The following is an 18,698-nucleotide window of genomic DNA, read 5'->3' on the forward strand; positions in this document are numbered from 1 at the left end:
AACTTGGTGGCTAGCTAGAAAAGTGGTGTTTCCTGCCTTTCCTGCTTAGTGTCCAGCCTTTTCCCCAGTGATTCGCAATCCCGGGGAGCCCCAGAAGCTTTTGTGAGAGGGGACCAGAAGTGGTCCTTTCCCTCCGCGATGGCAAACTGGGATTTGGCTTCTTTAACAGACCCCAGCCTGTTCCGTCTGTCAACTTTACGCTGCATTTTGATTTTCTCTTAGTATATTTGGCATGCAAAATGTGGGTAAAGAATACAGCGACTCCCTCCCTGTGCACACAGCAGGCCAACTTCCTAACCTCCTTCCGAGCACGTGCCTAGGAGCTGGGTCTTTGAGCCTCTGGTCTTTCTGAGTTGTCCAGAATGGAGCGGTCAGTTGAAGTTTTCACTTGTCATTATGTCTTCTCCGTAGGTTTTTCATGCAAGGGAAATAGGCTGGAGGATTTGCTGAAACAAGTGCGAGTACTTTAAGAATGAAATGGAATGGAGTGTATTGAGCCTGAGATGCTTCTGTTAAGATCCTTGCCTCCCGTCATTTTTAAACCCACCCATCCCCACGGATGTGCTCCAACGGTTTCTGTAATGGCCTTTCCCCGCTTACGCGGCCGAGCTGAAAGCAGGGAAGGAGCCTGGTGCTGCCTTGGCCCTCTAGCAAGCCTTAGTCATGAAGGAGCGGGATTTCAGCCGCATTTCAGTTTTCCTGGGCCTGCCAAGTGAGGGATCTTGGGCTTTTGCGATGACACGCAGGCGAAACCACCAGCTCCCAGCAAACACTGTCATCCCATTAGCCAAGCACCGATTTTCTTTTGGGTTCTGGTGGAGCTTAAAATAGCTGAAGTTCATTCAGGTTTGGGTTTTTTTTGTTTCTTCTAAAGGTGGGAAGGCCACCGTCGTAACCCACTGCAGAATAATATTTGAACCTCCTGTAATTTCCAGTACGATTTTTGCGACTTGCGAAGGGTGGAGAAACCGCAGAGGGTTACGCTCTCGTTTCATTGCCTCTCTGCATCTTAGGAAGCAGCGTGTTTTGAATTACTCGGTTTTGTAAGCCCTAGGCTATCCATCTCCCCCTGCCCCAGTGCGCCTGGCAAGCAGTGGGACAGATGTAGTTGCTGAGCTTGCGCTCCCTCTCCTGGCTGTCTCCTTCTACAGCAACAGCTCGAAACAAGGGTTTGTCTGAGCACTAGGTACGGTAAAGCAACCCATCTGTGCCCCCCTTCTCCCTCCACACTACAACCCCAGAAAGAAGGCGGCTTACAGAATCGCATAGTTCTCATCTCGGTTTTGGGGCGGTTCTTTGGTACATTTGTGCCTCTGTTTAGCACCTTCCTCCTTCTCCGGGACCAAGCTGTAACGCAGCAGCGTCATTGATCAGCGATGGGCGTTCTTGAGCGTTCTTCTCGGACGCTTCTGGCAGCGGTTTGAGATGGGCGCTGGCACACGCGTGTCGTCCTCTTACCCCGGTGCACAGCTGGAATGTCTCCATCGGCAGCTGTGGAGCTAGGAGACCACACACACTAGGTCCGAAGTTTCCTTTCTCACTTCATTAGGGTTAGAAATAAAATGTAACTGAGGTCATTTTCTATTCACGTAGGGCATTTGAAGTCATTCCCTTAGTTTCTTTGAAAATTTATCTGTATACAAAGCCTAAGGCATCCCAAGTTCAGCAGTATCCCTTCGGTCGGCCAGGCGAAGGAAAGCCTCTGCAGTCAGGGAGCATCTGTGTGGTTTGGGAACTTATCTCCTGCCATCAGGCTTGTGGGCTGCTCACGCTCATTCTTTGGGATGTGTTACATGCACAGGGTTGGAAGAAGCACTGCGCTTTTGGGACTTCGGTGTATACCAGTATAAGGCTGTGTCTTCCTGGGATCCTCGCAAGAGTGTCCGGGATTCTTACAGCAGATCTATAAAAGACAGCGTCAGGACAAGTTAAAGCTAATAGGTGTTTCTTGCAGAAAAAAAGAAAAAAAAAGAAAGCTTACAAAGTCACAGGTTTCTAAAAAGTTCGAAGATCAGAACTGCTTGTCTTTGAGTCTGTCACTCTCAGTGAACGGGGAGCAAAGGGCACCAGTACGGATGAGATATTTACAGACAAGCATGAAACGTGTACTGGCTGGGTTTTATTGTCATGCAGTGAATGGTCATGAGTAAACAGGCAAAAAAAGGCTTTAAACAGCATTTCTTTTAGGAGTTCAGAGTAAAGTCAGCTTTGCTACTCAGTATTTGTATTTTCCCTCCTCCGATTTAGCCTCTCTCCCTCTTGTACTTAAGTGATGGATGTCCATTCCTCCCATTCCTTTCTGTTCTCCCCGCTTTCTAGGAGAAAAAGACGTGATCATCCTCGGAGATTTTAACCAGGCCCCGGACAGCAGCGACCACGACATCCTGAGGAAGGAGAAGTTCCATCACCTGGTCCCTTCCAGCACCTTCACCAACATCAGCACGAAGAACCCGCAAGGGTCCAAGTCGCTGGATAACATCTGGATCAGTCGGAGCCTGAAAAAGGTTTTCACAGGTAGAGTTGCTTTTCAGCGAGGTCTTGCGACCTCTGGTTGGGTTAGCGGGGCGTGCCAAACGCGGGCGACGTCGCTCACCTTCTCGGCGATTCTCTTTCACGCAGGCCACTGGGCTGTGGTGCGAGAAGGTCTCACAAACCCGTGGATCCCCGATAACTGGTCGTGGGGTGGGGTGGCTTCGGACCACTGCCCCGTGCTCGCTGAATTTTACCTGGAAAAGGACTGGAACAGGAAGGAGGTGACGCGGAACGGGAATGGGGTGACGGTTGAACGCAACGACTCCCACGCTAAGCACGAACGATGACGTGAACTTGAGGGCGTCTCGTCTGCTCCCCCGGGAACAGCCGAAGGCTCCGTTTGTTCACGGCTCAGCGGAGCAGGACTGCCTCTCCCTCTCCCTCCTCCCCACACCTAGAAAGCATCAGCACTTGATTTTGGTGGCCCTGGCTTTGTGCCCCTCCTGGACAATTGTGGGGTGTCTCATGGCAGCGGAGAAATCCGCGGCTTTTTTCTGGGGACACAGCGGACATTTCTGCGCCCGGAGATTTGGATGAGAATTGTACAGAAAATAAAGTGTACTTTTCATACTGTACAGGATCTTTGCTAAAATGCAGCTGAGCAGGGCTTTGCTGTGAGCGTGAGGGGGGAGTGATGGTTATTCTCCTTTGCCTCTGTGTGAATTGAGGGAATAACAGAGGCCCCATAAAGAGAGGCACTCTGGAAATTCTTGGCAAGTCACAAGTGCCGTTGAGCACTTGCAAAAGCTGCCAGAGCTGGTCCCTGCACAACCTGAAATGAGGCCTGAGGGGTCCCTCCGGCTCAGTCTGGAGAGGGCCCGTTCCTCCGCAGCCCTGTGTGGATGTGGGCACCTCGTGTCCTTCCCTTCTCCTCATGCTCCTGGGTGGGCGCATTTTGTCCCAGAAGGGCTTTCTGGAGCTTGGCGTTGGCTTTTCCTTTGGTGTGCAGCCTTCAGTGTTGGGTTTTTTCCTGCACGGTAGCCCCTGGGAGCTGGGAGACCACTGACTCATCCTTCTGCAGAACCTGGTCCGCTTCTCTGGTGCCCTTCGCTTTGCTCCCTTTTGGGAATCTTGCAGGAAGAGCCCTTGTCCTGTGGCCCTGCATCTGGCCTCGAAGAGACGTAGCCCTGAGTCTTTGCCTGGGAGTCAGCGCTCTGAGCAGGGCTCCGCGTCGGGGAGGAACAGATCCCGCATCGGTGGGGGGTCGTGGACCAGCCCATGTTCATGCGGTCACTGCCAAGGCTGACGCACGCGTCGTGCCAACCTCTGCCCAACCGTTCCATAGGGGTTTTCGATTCCTCCCTCGGGAAGGCCAGGCAGTTATGCATCACTTTCCTGAGCTTCGTTGCTGCATAAGCCAGGATCAGGCACAGCATCAGGGAGCCCGAACGCAGCGTGTGGTCGTCAGGCACGCGGCAGGGATGGGGTCTGCTTCTGACACGGGGTTCTCCTGACGAGGTGTGTTTCCCTGGGCATCCTGGGTGGGGAGGACTTCAGTCAGCAAGCTGTCAGGGCAGCACAGAGCATTAAATCGGCCACCTACGTGAAATTTTTCAGGCAGCAATTAACAAGCAGTGACCTAAAAGGGAAACATCAAAGGGCTGGAAAAAAGCGATTCAGCATCTGCAAATGAAATAGGAAGAGTGTGAAAGGTGCTGAGCTGCCCACTAGCCCAGGGCCTTTTGCTCCAGCTCCAGGTGACCATGCAGCATGTTTTTCTGCTGAGTGGAAAGGCAAGCTCTCTAGCATGACTCATTGGGTTAGTAGAGGGAAAACTACTCCTGACAGCAGTGCCACACGGAAGGAGATGTTCCGAGGGGTTTACAGCAAAACAGTGTCATCTTCTCGTAGCATTTTCCTGAGTTTAACTTTCTGAAGTATTGTCTCACTGCAGGTAGCAACAACTGAATAAATTCACTGGCAAACACACGTGGTTGAATAGTTGAAACACTTTTTCTGACCATGTGCAAAACTAAACCTGGAAAAGGTGGAATACCCTGGGTGAGACTCTCCTCTCAGACTGAAGGGGGTTTCATTCCAGATGTTTCAGGTGGTTAAGCGAATAATTGAGAGTTCAAGAACATCAGACCAAAAACGCATCTTTACTTGCTCAGCATTCCCCTTTGAAAATGGGAGGTGCAGGCGTTTGTCCCAGGTCATCCAAGAAGCCAGCAGGAGAGCTCAGCTCCAGCTTTTTTTCTGGATCCTTGCTGCTGCTTTGCCCTTTCCCAATAGGCACAATTTTGCTATTCCCCCTTAATGTGTGCAGCACCAAATCCCCCCGACAACTCTCACTGGACCACCGCAGACTCTAGGTGAAGGTGGAAGAGTGTCGCCTTAGTCAGATGACTGTCAGGTACGGTGAGCGGCAGTAAAATCCCCAAGAACACGCACGCTCTCTGGTACCGAGTAGCCTTTACCAGTGTTTCCCCACTACAGACATGTTGGGAAGCCGAGATGACTTCACATCTCTAGAAATAAAAATTGAGAAGGCCAGACCCCATTTACCCCGCTGTGGATGTTGATGAACTTATTACAGATGAACACGGAGGCGCTCAAAGCCTAAAGAAGCGCCGGCAGTCTCGTGTGCGAGTGGTGGTCTGCAAGCAACGGCGCTCGCAGTCACAGGAGGAGCCAAAGCCCAACTGCTTTGGCCGAGGAGTTGCTGATAAGCACGGGCTGGGGTCAGGGAAAGGAGCTGAGCCACCCTTGTAGCCCATGTGTGAGCTATAGGGAAGGTTAATGAGGCTGCTCAGTAGCCTGGGGGTTGCTCAGCCCAGCCTGCTGGGAGGAGGTGGGGAGCTGGGGAGCTGGGAAGAGGCATGACTTTGGCGAGTAGAAAGACACCTTGGAGTAAGACGGGCCCTACGGGGGCAGAGGAGCTTGGTACCCACGGGTAGGGCTCTGCCTGGCATGGAGCATCAGTACGAGGTATGTGCCCGGTTACATCGCGTTGGGAATCAGCAGTGTCTGGACCTTCTTGATGGTTTCACTGGTTTTAAAAAGCTTGCTTTGCCTTTTGTGTGTGACATCCTGGGAGGATGATGAGGTGGCTGTGAGCTCGATAGATTTTGGAGTTCCTGAGTGCCTCTGTCATGTTATGGTGGTTTAGAAGTCGAAGTGGTGTCCGGCTTCCTCCTGCAACTGTAGGAGTGAACCTGAATAGCAATTTTATTTCAAGAAGCTTATGGCAGAAGCAAGGCTGCAGCGGTATTGCCCTGGCAGCACCCAGGGAGGCAGCGCAGGAAGAGTGAGCCTCTCTTGCAAAAGGCCTGATGCAGGCTCTACACTTTTGGGGTTCCCTGTGGGAACCCAGATTTTGCGAAGCTGCATCCTGCCTCATGAGTAACGTCACCAGTGTCTACAGACCGATTTGGCCCAGGTTTATTTTACCTTACACATAGTCCCTTCTGAAAGGCCGCTTGGCTCGCCTGTGCGCAGCCAAGGGGCCCGCGGGGGGGGGGGGGGGGCAGTTCCCTGCCCGCCGCGCGTGGAGCCTGGCCGCTTGCTCACGCCTCAGCGCTGCCTCTCGTCTGCTCCTGACTTGTGCCAGCCCCGGGCCTCCCCTGGCCGGGGGACGTGGTGACAGATCGCGTGCAGCCCGTGGTCCCTGCGGTGGCTTCTGCAGGGGACCCCAGGTTCTCTCCCGGCAGCCTCTGAGAGGTGGCTCCTGGCAGGGCACCTGCTGGAACTGCTAAAGGAATTAATTGGAATTAAGGCTGAGGGCGACACATCTGCTGTTTGACCTCTCCTTCCCCGCAGCGAAGGCTTTTTCAATATCCACAGCCAAATTATTCTCTTTTCCTGTTTGCTTCCGGGCAAAGCTTTCTCCTGTGGGCTTGTTAGGAGGACCTCCTTGGCAGGTGTCCGTTTGGTCACTCGGCTTTGCGGTGGCATTGCACCAAGCAGTGCCGCAAAGGACCTGGGAAAAAAAAAAAAGAGATGCCATGCGAGAGGAGTATTTTGGAGAGCTGCTGAAAACCTCTGAGGAGCAAACACAACCGAATAACAGTCCTGGAAATGATCTCCCAAGTGCCAGGCCGCGGCAGCGTAAGCCCTGGTGCGGCAGGGGTGGAGGCTCAGTTGCGCAAGGGAACCAGCCTCGGTCACCTTGAGCTCTGGTGGGAATCGGTGCGTGGCTCTCCCGGAAAAGGGTCAGCCCTGGGGATTTCAGGGTTTTCTTAGACATCTAAATACTTTCTTTTCGAGCGTGAGATGATCTTTTTGGTTGTAAAACCAGTGTCTTGGAGGAGCACGGCGGCCACGGGCAGGGGCCTGATGCGATGGGAAGCGGAGCTTCCAGGGCAGCAGCTGCTGTTCCATGGGGGCGCTTCAGGTTGTAAATTCAAGCCCTGAGAAATTGAGTGGAAATGTCCCATATTTAGGTTATGAGCTTTTCCTTAGCTGCAGGAAGCGAGGCAAAGCCACACAGGCATTTCCCAGCCTTTGACTTTCCAGATTTCACGCTTTCACAGAGTTCCTGGATGGGAAAAGCTCCTTAGGAGGCTGATGCTCATTTGTTTTTCCAAAGCTCTTCCCCACGAGTGGAGTCACACTGACTGCAGCGGGGCTGTCGTGGGAAATGCGGCCTGCAGCTGCTTTTTCCACCCTCGGAAAAGGTGCAGCAGCAACTCCCGGGGCGTGACTGCCGCAGGCTGCCCGGCTCTGGCTGTGCTGCTCAGCAGGCCGGGGCTCTGTCCCACGTCCCGCAGAGCAGGATGTGACCGCGGTCGCAGACAGAGCCCTCGGCTGCTTCCCCCCGCCTGTGCCGCTGCCAGCCTCCTCTCCTCGTTGGCGTGGGTTGGGTTTCCTTCCCCTCGCCTTGAAACACCCTGGGAGAAAATCAGGCTTAGCGGCTGGCAGCTTTGGAGCCGCTGGGAAGGTACGTTGTCCGAGGGCATGGCAGGGACCCTCCCAGAGGTGTTGCGGCAAGACTTTCGCTGTTCCCAGCCGGGCGTTGGCTGCTGCCCGCTCCCGCTTTGGTCCTGAGGAATGTCAGGAGGCCGCGGCTCCTGAGGAGGCCACGCGTACGTAGGACAGCGTGTAACGTAAAGACGTGCACGTTCAAGCAGACCCCAGTCTCATCAGGTTATAAAATAAGATTTGGCTTGGTTGATTTTTTTTTTTTTTTTAAGGCGTTTTAAGCCTTAAGTAATTTTTACCCCTGTATCTGGAAGTAGAACAGCTCCTGTGTAGAATCAAAGTGGCCAAAAGGACTTCAGAGTACCCCTGGGTTATGTGTACTCTTAGGAACCAGGTGGCTGGGTCACCCTTTGATGACCCGTCCATGCTGAGGTGTCCCCAGCCTGAGGGATGTCCAAAGGTGTCTCTATCAGCTGTATGAAAGCACAGACCTTGTGTAAAAAGCGAATGGAATGTTCACAGACCTGAAGCGCAGCGTTGCTCCAACTCCCTGCCAGGAGGTAACACGCCGGCACCGCGCTCCCAGGACACTTTCCCACCAGTTTTTCAGCAGCGGCCTTCAAGGAAGCTCTTCTTCCCCCAGACCATCCCTTCTGGCTCCCCCGTCATCGCTCGGCACACCGGGAAACAAGAGGAGCTGCCTTGCAGCTGGGTAGTTACTTTAAGTCCCCCCCAGTCTCGTTGCTCAAGGTTTTTGGCCCACTCCCACGAAGCCCACCCGCGGCCTGTGCCTGGCCGGCCGGCGCCGTACTCCTGTGTAGTCTGGTCTGGGGGAACCCCAACCAGATTCTTTTAACTGTAGGACTAACTTTCCCAGTAATTTTGTGGTCATGCTACTCTCGCCCTTTGCAGGTGAGGTTTCCCCAGCAGCTTTCAGGGGGCTGCTCACCACCCAAGTGCCCCTTTTGGGTCAGGAAGGGGCCGGAGGAGGAGGGCCTGCGCCAGGTTTCCTCCCGGCCTCCTGCCCTGCGCCTGACGGGTTGCGTGGAGGCGTGTGTGCCCAAGGGGTAGTGATACCGGTCAGCTTATCCGCACTGTGCTCTTCCCTGATTGTCACCTCTGGGATGGAGAGAGTAGTCAATCTTTACTGCTAAGACCATGCTTGGCTGTGTGCTCAGAAACAAGCCCGTCCCAACAGGCCGGGGTCCTGCCGTTGCTCCTTTCTGTCGCCCGCAGGAAGGTAGTGTAGCCGGCAGGGCCCTGGGTCGGGATGCTGTGACCACAGCTACCCCTAGTCACGTTTTTCACTTCAAAACAGAAGGAAAAAAAGGTTTCTTCTGGCTTTTGGGACAGTTGAGGACCTGTGAAGGAGCCCCAAAGAGTTGAGGAGGGGTGGGGGGCGTGAGATTGCGAGCGCACAGCAGGAGCGTGCCAACAAGGAGGCAGGGATGGCGTGGGGTTTCCCCGAAATGATGCACATCCGGACGTGACTGCAACGTGGAGGACCCTAGGGAAAAGGGTGGAGAAACATCTGATCAAGGATGCTGGGAGCTGGAGGAGTGTGGGGCAGAGAGGGGCTGTGAAAGAAAGAAGGATGGAGATGGGAGAGCAGATGGAGAAGTGAACCGCAGCTGGAGGCTTCTCCACATGGTCCTGTGTGTCTGGGGATGAATCTTGCCCAAACCTGGAAAAGCTGCTTTTCTGAAAATAGCAAAGGAAGATCACCTGGAGTAGATCACACAGGAACAAGTCCAGGAGGCTTTGGAAAGTCTCCAGGGAAGGAGACTCCTGACGATACCACACTGGGAGGAGTGGCTCAACGCCAGAAGGCCGTGCTGCCATCCAGCGTGACCTGGACAGGCTGGAGAGCTGGGTGGGGAGAAATCTAATGAGATTCAGTAAGGGCAAGTGTCAAGTACTGCATCTGGGGAAGAACAACCCCATGGATCAGTACAGGCTGGGGGCTGTTCTCTTGGAGAACATCTCTGGGGAAAAGGACCTTGGAATCCTAGTGGACAACAGGATGACCATGAGCCAGCAGTGTGCCCTCGCAGCCAAGAAGGCCGATGTCATCCTGGGATGCATTAAGAGCAGCGTGGCCAGTAGGTCAAGGGAAGTTATCCTCCCCCTCTACTCTGCACTAGTGAGGCCTCACCTGGAGTCCTGTGTCCAGTTCTGGGCTCCTCAGTCCAAGAAGGACAAGGAACTCCTGGAGAGGGTCCATCACAGGGCCACTAAGATGGTGAAAAGCCCAGTGTCCGGCTTTGCCCAGCCCCTCGTGACTCCAGCCCCAGGTGATGCTTCGCAAAAGGGCGTGAGAAAGGCACTTCCCCTATGCCCAGCGTGGGGTGTCCCGCGAGGCACAGAGCCAGCACCGCCGGCAGCGAGTGACGCGCTCGCACGCGCAAGGCCAACACTCTCCTCTCCTCTCCGTGGTTCGCTCATTTACCTTTATTTGTAAAAGTTGTACAAAACGCCTTTTAAAATCGGCCTGGTGAAAGAGAGAGGCTTTGCCAACGCTGGGCAGGTTTCTGTACAGGAAAAGATGGAAGTAGCAAGACATGGATATCGCAGCAAAGCAACGGAAGGAGACCGCAAGGAAAGGCTGTCACGACATCATCGACGTCACGAAACTGTGCGTTTTTACACAGGAGGAAGGACAAATCCGATGCTGAAAACGGAAGCTGACAGGAGTTCAGAGGAGCCCTGGCGAAGTGCCGGCTGCTGAAATAAAACCCCTTGACAGACTACTTGCAGGTGCAAAACTCTGTTTTGCTAATCCCGTAGCACTCTTGAATCAGAAAGTCCCATTTATGTAGTAGCTCCTCCTGTGGTATCCAAGCTATTTACCACGTGACTAGCCATGCCTTGCAGCAAGGGCCTTCCCTGGATGCAGCACCGGGGGTTAAAACAGAGGTTAAATGCTGCAGAGTGGTGTGGTTGGAGCACAGGCGTAGGGCGCTTGCGAGTCGTCCTTTCCCCCCGGTCACACCTTGTTTCTTCAACGGGCTCTGCAAGCTCAAGCTTGCGGCACCACGCAGTACTCCTGGGAAGCTGACTTGAGCCTCCATTGGCTCGGCTCACCCAGAGAAGGAGTGCGTGTTGCCTGCTGCGCTCAGTCATGTCCCTCTGTTCCCGAATTTATTGAAAACCCTCGAGTCCTGAAATCTCAGTTATGCCCAATCCTCCTTCCAAAGCACAGCCATGCTGAACTTCCCACGCATTCTATGCTTGGCCTCAAAGAAAGGAGACCCTTTCCCGAATCCCGCTTCCCAAAACACATATGATGCAGATGTGGAACAGTATAACGTTTTTGAGTGGCTAAAGGGGGATAACTTTGCTACCTGCTTAGTCATTAAAACAGCAACACCTACCTTTTTTTCCTGGTAGACTCTGGATTTAAAAAAGAAAAACCCTAAAGCTTGTATAGCGTTATCCTATGGCACCAAAGGATCCTATAGCACAGAGCTTTGATCCTATGGCACAGAGACCTGCTTCTGTGCACTGTGTTTTTAACCCCTTTCTTCCCGTGATGACCAAATGGGAAGGATTTATGCAGACAGGAATGCAGCAGCATCACCTACAGGAGTTCTGTTGCTGAACCCTGAAAGCTGTGACCAGAGACAGGGCAAACACGAGTGAACTAAGGAGGAATTTCTCCTCTTTCCCCTTCCCTCCGCCTCTAAACCAGGGTGGGAAGAGGCAGTACGGGACAAAAGACAGCATCAAGCACTATCCCTAGCACAGAAAACAGGCCAGATGATAGGACGGATCACGGCAAAGGAATTCCTGAAGAAATCTTAAAAAAAATGCACAAACCCTTTAAAAAAATAATCAGCATACAATCACAATGCAAAAGGAACATAAAGGGACTTTTTCTGGAGCCCACATATTCTGCCCACCCTTTCCTCCCACCCCATCCCTCCTAAGTCCGTTTTTGCAGGCTCTGGGAAGCCCAGTTCCGCATTCCCTCAGAGTAACTGGATGGCGAGCCAATTAATTGGCTGTTAATTGATGAGATCCTGGAGCTCCTCATCAGTCAGTTCATTGACTTCCATGATCTTTTCCAAGTGCTCCATGTAGCGGGCATGGTCTTGCAGAAAGTGCGGTACCCTCATGTTCTCAATCACAGCTAATCCCTTCAGGCGGTCCACATCCTCGTAGGAGATCTGGAAGGAAGGGCACGGGTTAATTTTGCACTACAGTCCCGTTACTTCTCTGCTGCGGCTCTAAATTCTCTCTTGTGGATGAGAACAGACTTCAGAGCAGGGAGATTTAAAAGCTTGTGAGAATCCTCGGAAAACGTGAGTAACTGCCTTGGTAGGAGATGCAAAAAAAGAAGTAATTTTAGCAAATGCCTCCATACTTCCTGATTCTGCTTTTGATTCAGTGAACAGACCTACAGGAACCCGAATGAGAATGACCTACAACAGCTGCAGGATTAGAAGGAAAGGATAGTACACATGCGAGTTGGAGGCTCTCCTCAAAAAAGTGGAAAGATTGCCACGAGAGTGGAAAAAACACCGTGCCAAAGACAGAGGAACTAGAAAGGGAGTGCAGGACAGGCGTGGCACAGGAAGCAGGTAGGCTCCGGCTTTGGGAAAGGCATGGTGTGAGCTGACCTGAACTCTGATGTTTACGTTTTCGCTAACAAACACTAAAATGTACCTCTAGTAAGAAACTACAGCATGGGCAGGCCTTAAGCATCCCCGTTTTATTTCATTTATTTTTCCCATTTAATAGCAGGGTGGAGACTGGGTTTGCCTCTCGGCATCAGCCTTCTGGGTATAGGTGTGACACTCTCAAACGTTCTCCCGCTACTACAGGGCCTACTACGTTTTTTTTTTCTAACATAAGCTGATATTTGTCTCCAGTCTTATGATCCTACGAGCTAGGACTTTAAGTCTTGAGCTCCCAGTAGCTCCAGGTGCTGTGAATGCTGAAAGGATGAATGCTCAGGCCACGCAAGCTGCCCTGGAAGTGCGGGACAGGACTCCTTGGGCAGCTATCCAGCGGATGAAATTTATGTGTTTGCTGTTTTGCCTACAAGCTGCGTGTTCTGGGCACCCTAGAGACAGAAACGTATGTACTGGCAAAACCTGCAAGTCTGGCTGTGCTTACTAACGGTTTCCTCACAGCAGGTTTGTGCCGCGTGGTTTGAGAGTGTAGCCTGCTCCTTCCAACGTTTTTATCCCCTTCTTCCAAGTGTTTCTTCTAAGGACCCGAGGTCAGGGTTCCCTGGGAACAGCCTGCCCTCTCAGCAAGTGGTGCTTTCTAGTAGGAAAAGATTAAAATGAGCATGAATGATCCCATACTGCGTATGGGGCACGGAAGGGCTCTCTGGAAAGATAGGATGGAGTAATACAGATTGCTACACCTGATCCACAGAGGCAGTCAGAGACAGGTAGGGATCTGCTGATGGTAATGGGAACAAGGTCTATAAAGAGAATGAATTTGCATCTGAGTAAATACCCCCTGAAGAGAGAACGCAAAGCATCAGAGGAAGGTTTGTGTTCAGTAGTTCAGCGGGCAGCAGCTGTGTGGAGTTAAGCAGGCTTAAAGGAAAAGGAAGTTTCAGAGACTGAAGTTGCAGAGACTTCATTTGACAGCAAGAGTTTCCTACCCTGGTTCAGCCACATAAACAGCTCAGCTCACCAATACGGCCGTTTCCGACACTAACGGCAAAGCTTCCTACATGTGGACCAAAACGCCCTGTCGTAATACGCCACTTCCCTTTACTGCCCATTGATCGCCAGGTAGGCAGACGTTGGTATGCCAGCTCCAGATGCCAGCATACCAACATCCATCTGAATCCTGGTTTAGGTGACTGTGGACCTGCTTTATGAACTGTGGAAACCTAGCAATCTAAGGATTTGGTTCAGGAACCGTGACAAAGTTTCTGCACTTTAGTCTGATTCTGAGAACAAGTGAGCAATGACAGTTAGAATGGACATAAAATATGTTCTGTAAATGGAGAAAGACCATATATTCGAGGGAAAAAACCCACACACAAACTGATTTTTGAAAAATATCAGGGATGCCATTGATGAGAGAAATTTGAGATGAAAAACTCTTTGTGGTGGAAGGGGATGTATTAGCATCAAATGGTTAATTTTGTTTTCTGCTAGGACCACCACCTTATCCAGCACCACTCACGCTTGCCCGTGGCAGCGCAGTTGTACTGCAAGTCAGGGAGTACCCCTAAAGGGAGGAAGGGGAAGTCTGAGAAACATGGCCATAAAAATCTTAATCTGATAAGTGAGGAATGAGGAAAAGCTGGTAGAAGTTTTTAGGACCTCCAAGTGTTTGTAACTTGCCCTGTGTAATACAAGATGCTGCACAGAACAGCGATTTCTAGATGGCAGTAAAGCAGGGCACAGTGACTCACAGCTCTTTACAGGGCGGCTTGCTGAAATGATAAAACCCTGCACCCTCCAGTAAGAACGAGTCCGCTCACCTTTCCAAGGGCTGTCAGAAGATGGAAATCAATGGACTTCCTGTATCTCAGGATACGGAGGATGCCATCCAAGTACACCTGATCCTTATTGAAACAGCCTAAAAGGAATCAAGATACATTGCGCCCTGTCACAGTTTGTTCAAGGCATATTCTCATTATGAGCAGAACGATTTTATTCTTAAAAACTAGGTATTTATATCCCAGACTTTGAAAACCTTCCCAAAAACTAACTAGAAGGCTAAACCCACCAGCCAGAGACAGAACTCAGACGCAGAAGATGGTGTCTGTGAACATCCCAGCAGCATTACACCTCATGTGATAAACGGGAAAGGAGGTCAAACTGCGAGTTTTTCACTGTTTTGCAATTTACATTCTCACTTACAACAACAACAACAACTCCATTGCTGATTCAGCAATTCACGGATGTGCAATTCACGGATGTGCATTTTCAGCTTTGTTTTCAATAACAGAAATCCTGCTGCCTCATTTCAGAAAGCACCAAGTCCCATCTCTCCCTTCTGTGCGACACGATGTTTTACTGTGTGACACCGTGAAGGAGCTCTGTGCGTGTTCTGAAGACCTCCCTGAAGGACAAAACCAGAGAAAACAAATGGGGAACCCACCCGGTTGCGATGTGTCGGTCCACCCTCTCTTGGCTCGTACGCAGTAATCCCACCTAGTATTGGGATCCTTCACAAACTTCCCCACGTCCTGGAACAGCTGACTGAAGGACATTTGGCTAGCCTGATACACTGTGTAGTAGAGCAGGGCAGCTCGCCAAAGAAAAGGGTCTTTGCGGAACAGGACACTGTGAATGCTCGCTAGCCCCTCTTCTGTAGGGTTGATTGGTTTCAGTCCGTGTTTTCTACGTCCATTCCGGTTGCACCAAGGCTGGCTGTTGTTGTTAAAACCCCGAAAATAATGAGTTCCTGAAAAGAAAGGAATATGGGACTTAGAACAGCAGCATCTGATGGTTTAAAAAAAAATAATTACAAAACATGGAAGAAGATGGCTGGTTCAGAACGCTGAACTGGTAGGACTGGGCATTGGGAAGAATGCCAACTTTAGCCTTGTCTACAACAGAGAATTTTATCAGGGGTAGCTACACAGTGCAATTATTCACTGGCTGTCTGCAAGTGGAACCCCTGAAAATGCCTAAGGAATGCAAACGTCAGCAGGACTTGAGTTCCCAAACCCATGGAAAGGAATTTTCAGTAGTGTCCTACATGCTGAACACCTCTAGCATAGGCAAGGCACTGTAGTGAACAGAAGGAAGGAGAATTGAAGTAAGGAGGCAGAAATGTCCCCTCTTGAGGGTGATTAAACAGCCCTACTACAGCCTTGGAAGAAGCTATATCCCCTTACAATGGGAATAACAGTGGTTTAAGGCAATTGCAGGGCTTATTCTTCAGTTGAAATTCAGGCACTAGCCAAGTTTATCCAGTTTCGGTGTACTTAATTAGAACAGATTCACTGAAAAGCTTGTAGAAATTTTCCACAGGGCGGGGCCTACCTTATGGAATGCAAAATCAAGGCAACCTTAATCCAGTTTAGGTGTTGCTGGGTAAATTCCTCACACCTAAAGCATGCCTCCATCTGCAAGCTATGCAGCACAACAGAAGCAGAACTGGAAAGTGAAACGAGGGTGCTGAGGTTGAACGGTCACACTATTTTTACTTCCTTTTTTTTTTTTTTTTTTTTTTTTTTTTTTTTTTTTTTAAAACTCCAGGCTAGCTCTACAGTGCTCTCATGGGCAAAATGTCCCTGAGCAGTGACAGCACAGAAGGTATGCCCTGGGCATAGCTCTGGGCTGGCATCCTCTGAAAGGATTACGCTTTGCCTGCTCCAAGATTCCTTTGGCATGTGAATCTCAGCGCAGTAAGTGGGACCTGCTGGTAGATTCACTTCCCAAGCTCGCTCCTGAGCTAAAACACTGATGTCCATGAACCCTAGGAAACCTCAAGTGGATTATCTTCCCTCTACTGCACGCTGCAGCGATACACAGGTTTCTCCTTCCCTTTAGCACAGGTTCTTTAGAGAGGGATGTTCCCTCCTTCTGTGTGCGTACAGTGCCTGGCCCGTCATCGCAAAGTCCGTAGGAACACATGCAGGTACTCCCCTTTGCCTGAAGAACTGACGCCACGCTCATACCAATTTCATGTCTTAGCATCCCTTCCAGCCAGTGCTCTCGCGCAGTGGAGATATTGATAGTGAGGGTGGGGCGGCCGTTCACCACTGTCATCGAGGCTCGAGACAGCAGGTCCTCCGTGAGATGGACCACAATCTGGAGACGAGAGAGTTCAGGCAGCAATGAGCTCTCTTCTTGCCCCTGCTCCTGCTTTTTCCTTTGGTCCTTCCACTGTTTGATGTGTCTTTGGTCCCTTGACCTTCACAACCCTTCCTTGCTGTCAGCAAGGAGAGACACGTGGGACCCCACCGAGCGATCTTAGCTGCCTGTGCTGCTGACAAAACCTTGGGCTTCCGTCGGACGCAGCACAAGGGTTAAGAGCCAGATAGGAGATTGCAAAATTTAACATGGTAACACTGACTAGATTTGGGGGGTGGGTAGCAATCATATGCAGGGTAAATTAAGGAAAATCCCATTTTTTTGAACTGAGTCTAATTATCTCGGTATTACTAAGAACTGGAAAGTATTAGATAAGCACACATAAAATGACTGGGTGTCTACATACCTAACTGAAACTGCTTTAGTCACAATTCTAAAGCCACGTGATTGAGAGGGGGAAGCACGGTGTGCTTCGTTTCCTGAGACACAATGAAGACTTGAAATATTATTAAAATACCGGTACTGTTTTGTTTTACATAGGAATGTAGTTCTTGTTTTCCTCTTTTCTCTTGAAAAACTGCTAATCAGAACAAAAGCTACCAGAGAGGAGATTAATGCCTATTGATATAGTTTGTTATTTGATTTTAAAAAGACAAGTGACTGGGAGGGAGGAGGGAAACTCTCTTTGATGAAGATCAAGCACCTTTCCCTCCTCATGTGATGCCTAAAGAGACAGGAGGAGTCTGCCTCCATGCTCGGAGGAGGAGTGCATGGGGCAGTACCTACAAGACAGATTTTCTTTTTTAATAGCAAAGTAAACAAAAAAAGGACCCAGGGACCAAAGGCATTAACATGACACTTCCTCATATTCAAACCTCACCATCCGGCTTCAAGTTCAACAGCAAAGGATCGCTCCCACAAAACTCGTATTTAAGACGCAGGAAAGACAGGTAAATCCCAAAGCATTTAGGTTTAAATCACAGTACCACTTAGCTTTATTAGTATCTACCCAACTGCAGAGAGCCTATTTTCATAATATTTTAGACCACACTAAGCATGATGTATTCACCCTATTTTTGCAGAAAAAGTAAAGCATTCCATGAAGAAGGACACGGGATGTTTGATGAGGGCGTAGAATCCTGCTTCCATTAAGACAAATCAAGACAAAAATGAACACAAAGGGAGAGAAAAGCACAGCAAAGACCAAAAATATATATATATCTTTTTTCCTGCTTACTCCAAACTGCATTTTTTACTCTCACTCTTAGAAACACAGGTAAAGTTTGGGACCAGTGTCAAATGACAGTGTTCCAAAAAGATGGGATGAGTATGTTTACTAATTAAACCAAGTATCTGGAAAACTAATTTTTGTCTCTTAATCTCCCGTTACAGACTCCTGCTCACTGCCAGTAATCTCCTCCAAGTCTTGGACTGTGTCAGCTGGTGTTTTCATTTGGAATAATTATTTTCTTGTACACTAATTTCATCTGAGTCTTCCAAGCAATTCTGTGGAACTCAGTCAAACCGGACTTTTACAATTCTGAATACAAGGAATAATTTTTTGCTCAGGGCTCTAAAAAGTTAGATGGTTTAGGTCAGGAAAAACCAGCACTCAAACCAATTCAACAAGCCAACCTCTTTCAGACATTTTTATTCACTTATGTCACTTTTGTTTGTGTTGCTTCTTATAAATCAGTCTCTTGGGCTGCTGCTTATTTTGCTTGGCCTTTCCTTAACTCTTTCCTTTGGTGTAAATAATTTGATACAAGAGAACGGATGGCAGTACTAATGAATAAATGGAAATGTGCTAGTCTCCAAGTAGCTGAAAAAAGGAGGGAAGGAAGGGTGTCGTTCTTGAGTACTCCCAAAAGAGGTGAATTTAAGAACAAGCACATACGAATCGGGAAACAGGCTCAGAGAAATGGCTGAAGCATTCACAAGGAATTTGCATCAACTGCTCAAAAATTATACTGGGCACAGCCATGAGAAAAATGTGATGTAAGGAATATCCTTGTGGTTACGGCGTAAAGGCCTCCCAAATGGAGGCCTCTCGGGTCCACCTCTGTGTCATTTCTAAGATCCATGTAAATGGCTCTTTCCTGACACAGTGTCTGACTTACCTCACCAAGACAGCCTTCTTTCACCATGTACTTCCTGACGTGATTCCAGATGCGACTTTTGGTCAGCAAGCTGCCGCCAGTGGCCTGTTCAAATTTTTCATAGCTTCCGTATTTCTGCAGCGTCCGCTCCATAATGTTAACGGACTGCAAAAGACAACGGCATAGCAAATATCAGGGCAGCAAGACCCCCGCATGAGACTGGCAGAGCTATTCTTTCGCTCCCTCTCAGTTTCTCTCCTTTTTAAAAGCTTTTCTTTTTTTAAGTCACTGGGACTATGATCAAACTGTAGTCATCAGAGGCAGCCTGACACACTCTGTAAGCAATTTATGCCACCTGCAGACATACACTAATGCCAAACTAAAAGATTCTGATCAACTCATCTTGGACTCCCTTACATCAGCATGACACAGATGATTATCAGGCCAGTGAAATAATACC

At 50.0% G+C, this 18,698-nt stretch overlaps 2 protein-coding genes across 2 annotated transcripts; one reads left to right on the forward strand and one right to left on the reverse strand.

The window, feature by feature from the left end:
- The first annotated feature begins 2,082 nt into the window (after nucleotides 1–2,082).
- LOC104514833 (endonuclease/exonuclease/phosphatase family domain-containing protein 1-like) lies at nucleotides 2,083–2,819 on the forward strand. The gene is made up of 2 exons (XM_010158615.1): nucleotides 2,083–2,514; nucleotides 2,620–2,819. Exons 1-2 carry the CDS (start codon nucleotides 2,277–2,279, stop codon nucleotides 2,817–2,819), a joined length of 438 nt encoding a protein of 145 aa, XP_010156917.1. The 5' UTR covers nucleotides 2,083–2,276.
- Nucleotides 2,820–11,282: 8,463 nt separating this feature from the next.
- KIAA0895 (KIAA0895 ortholog) lies at nucleotides 11,283–18,400 on the reverse strand. Its single transcript, XM_010158614.1, has 5 exons — nucleotides 18,260–18,400; nucleotides 16,004–16,136; nucleotides 14,476–14,781; nucleotides 13,853–13,950; nucleotides 11,283–11,564 (listed from the first exon to the last, which is right to left on the reverse strand). The coding sequence occupies exons 1-5, from the start codon at nucleotides 18,389–18,391 to the stop codon at nucleotides 11,403–11,405; spliced, it is 831 nt and encodes a 276-aa protein (XP_010156916.1). The 5' UTR covers nucleotides 18,392–18,400; the 3' UTR covers nucleotides 11,283–11,402.
- Nucleotides 18,401–18,698: the final 298 nt, after the last annotated feature.

Source organism: Eurypyga helias, unplaced genomic scaffold (assembly GCF_000690775.1).
Source record: "Eurypyga helias isolate BGI_N326 unplaced genomic scaffold, ASM69077v1 scaffold42719, whole genome shotgun sequence".
NCBI classification, from domain to species: Eukaryota; Metazoa; Chordata; class Aves; order Eurypygiformes; family Eurypygidae; genus Eurypyga; species Eurypyga helias.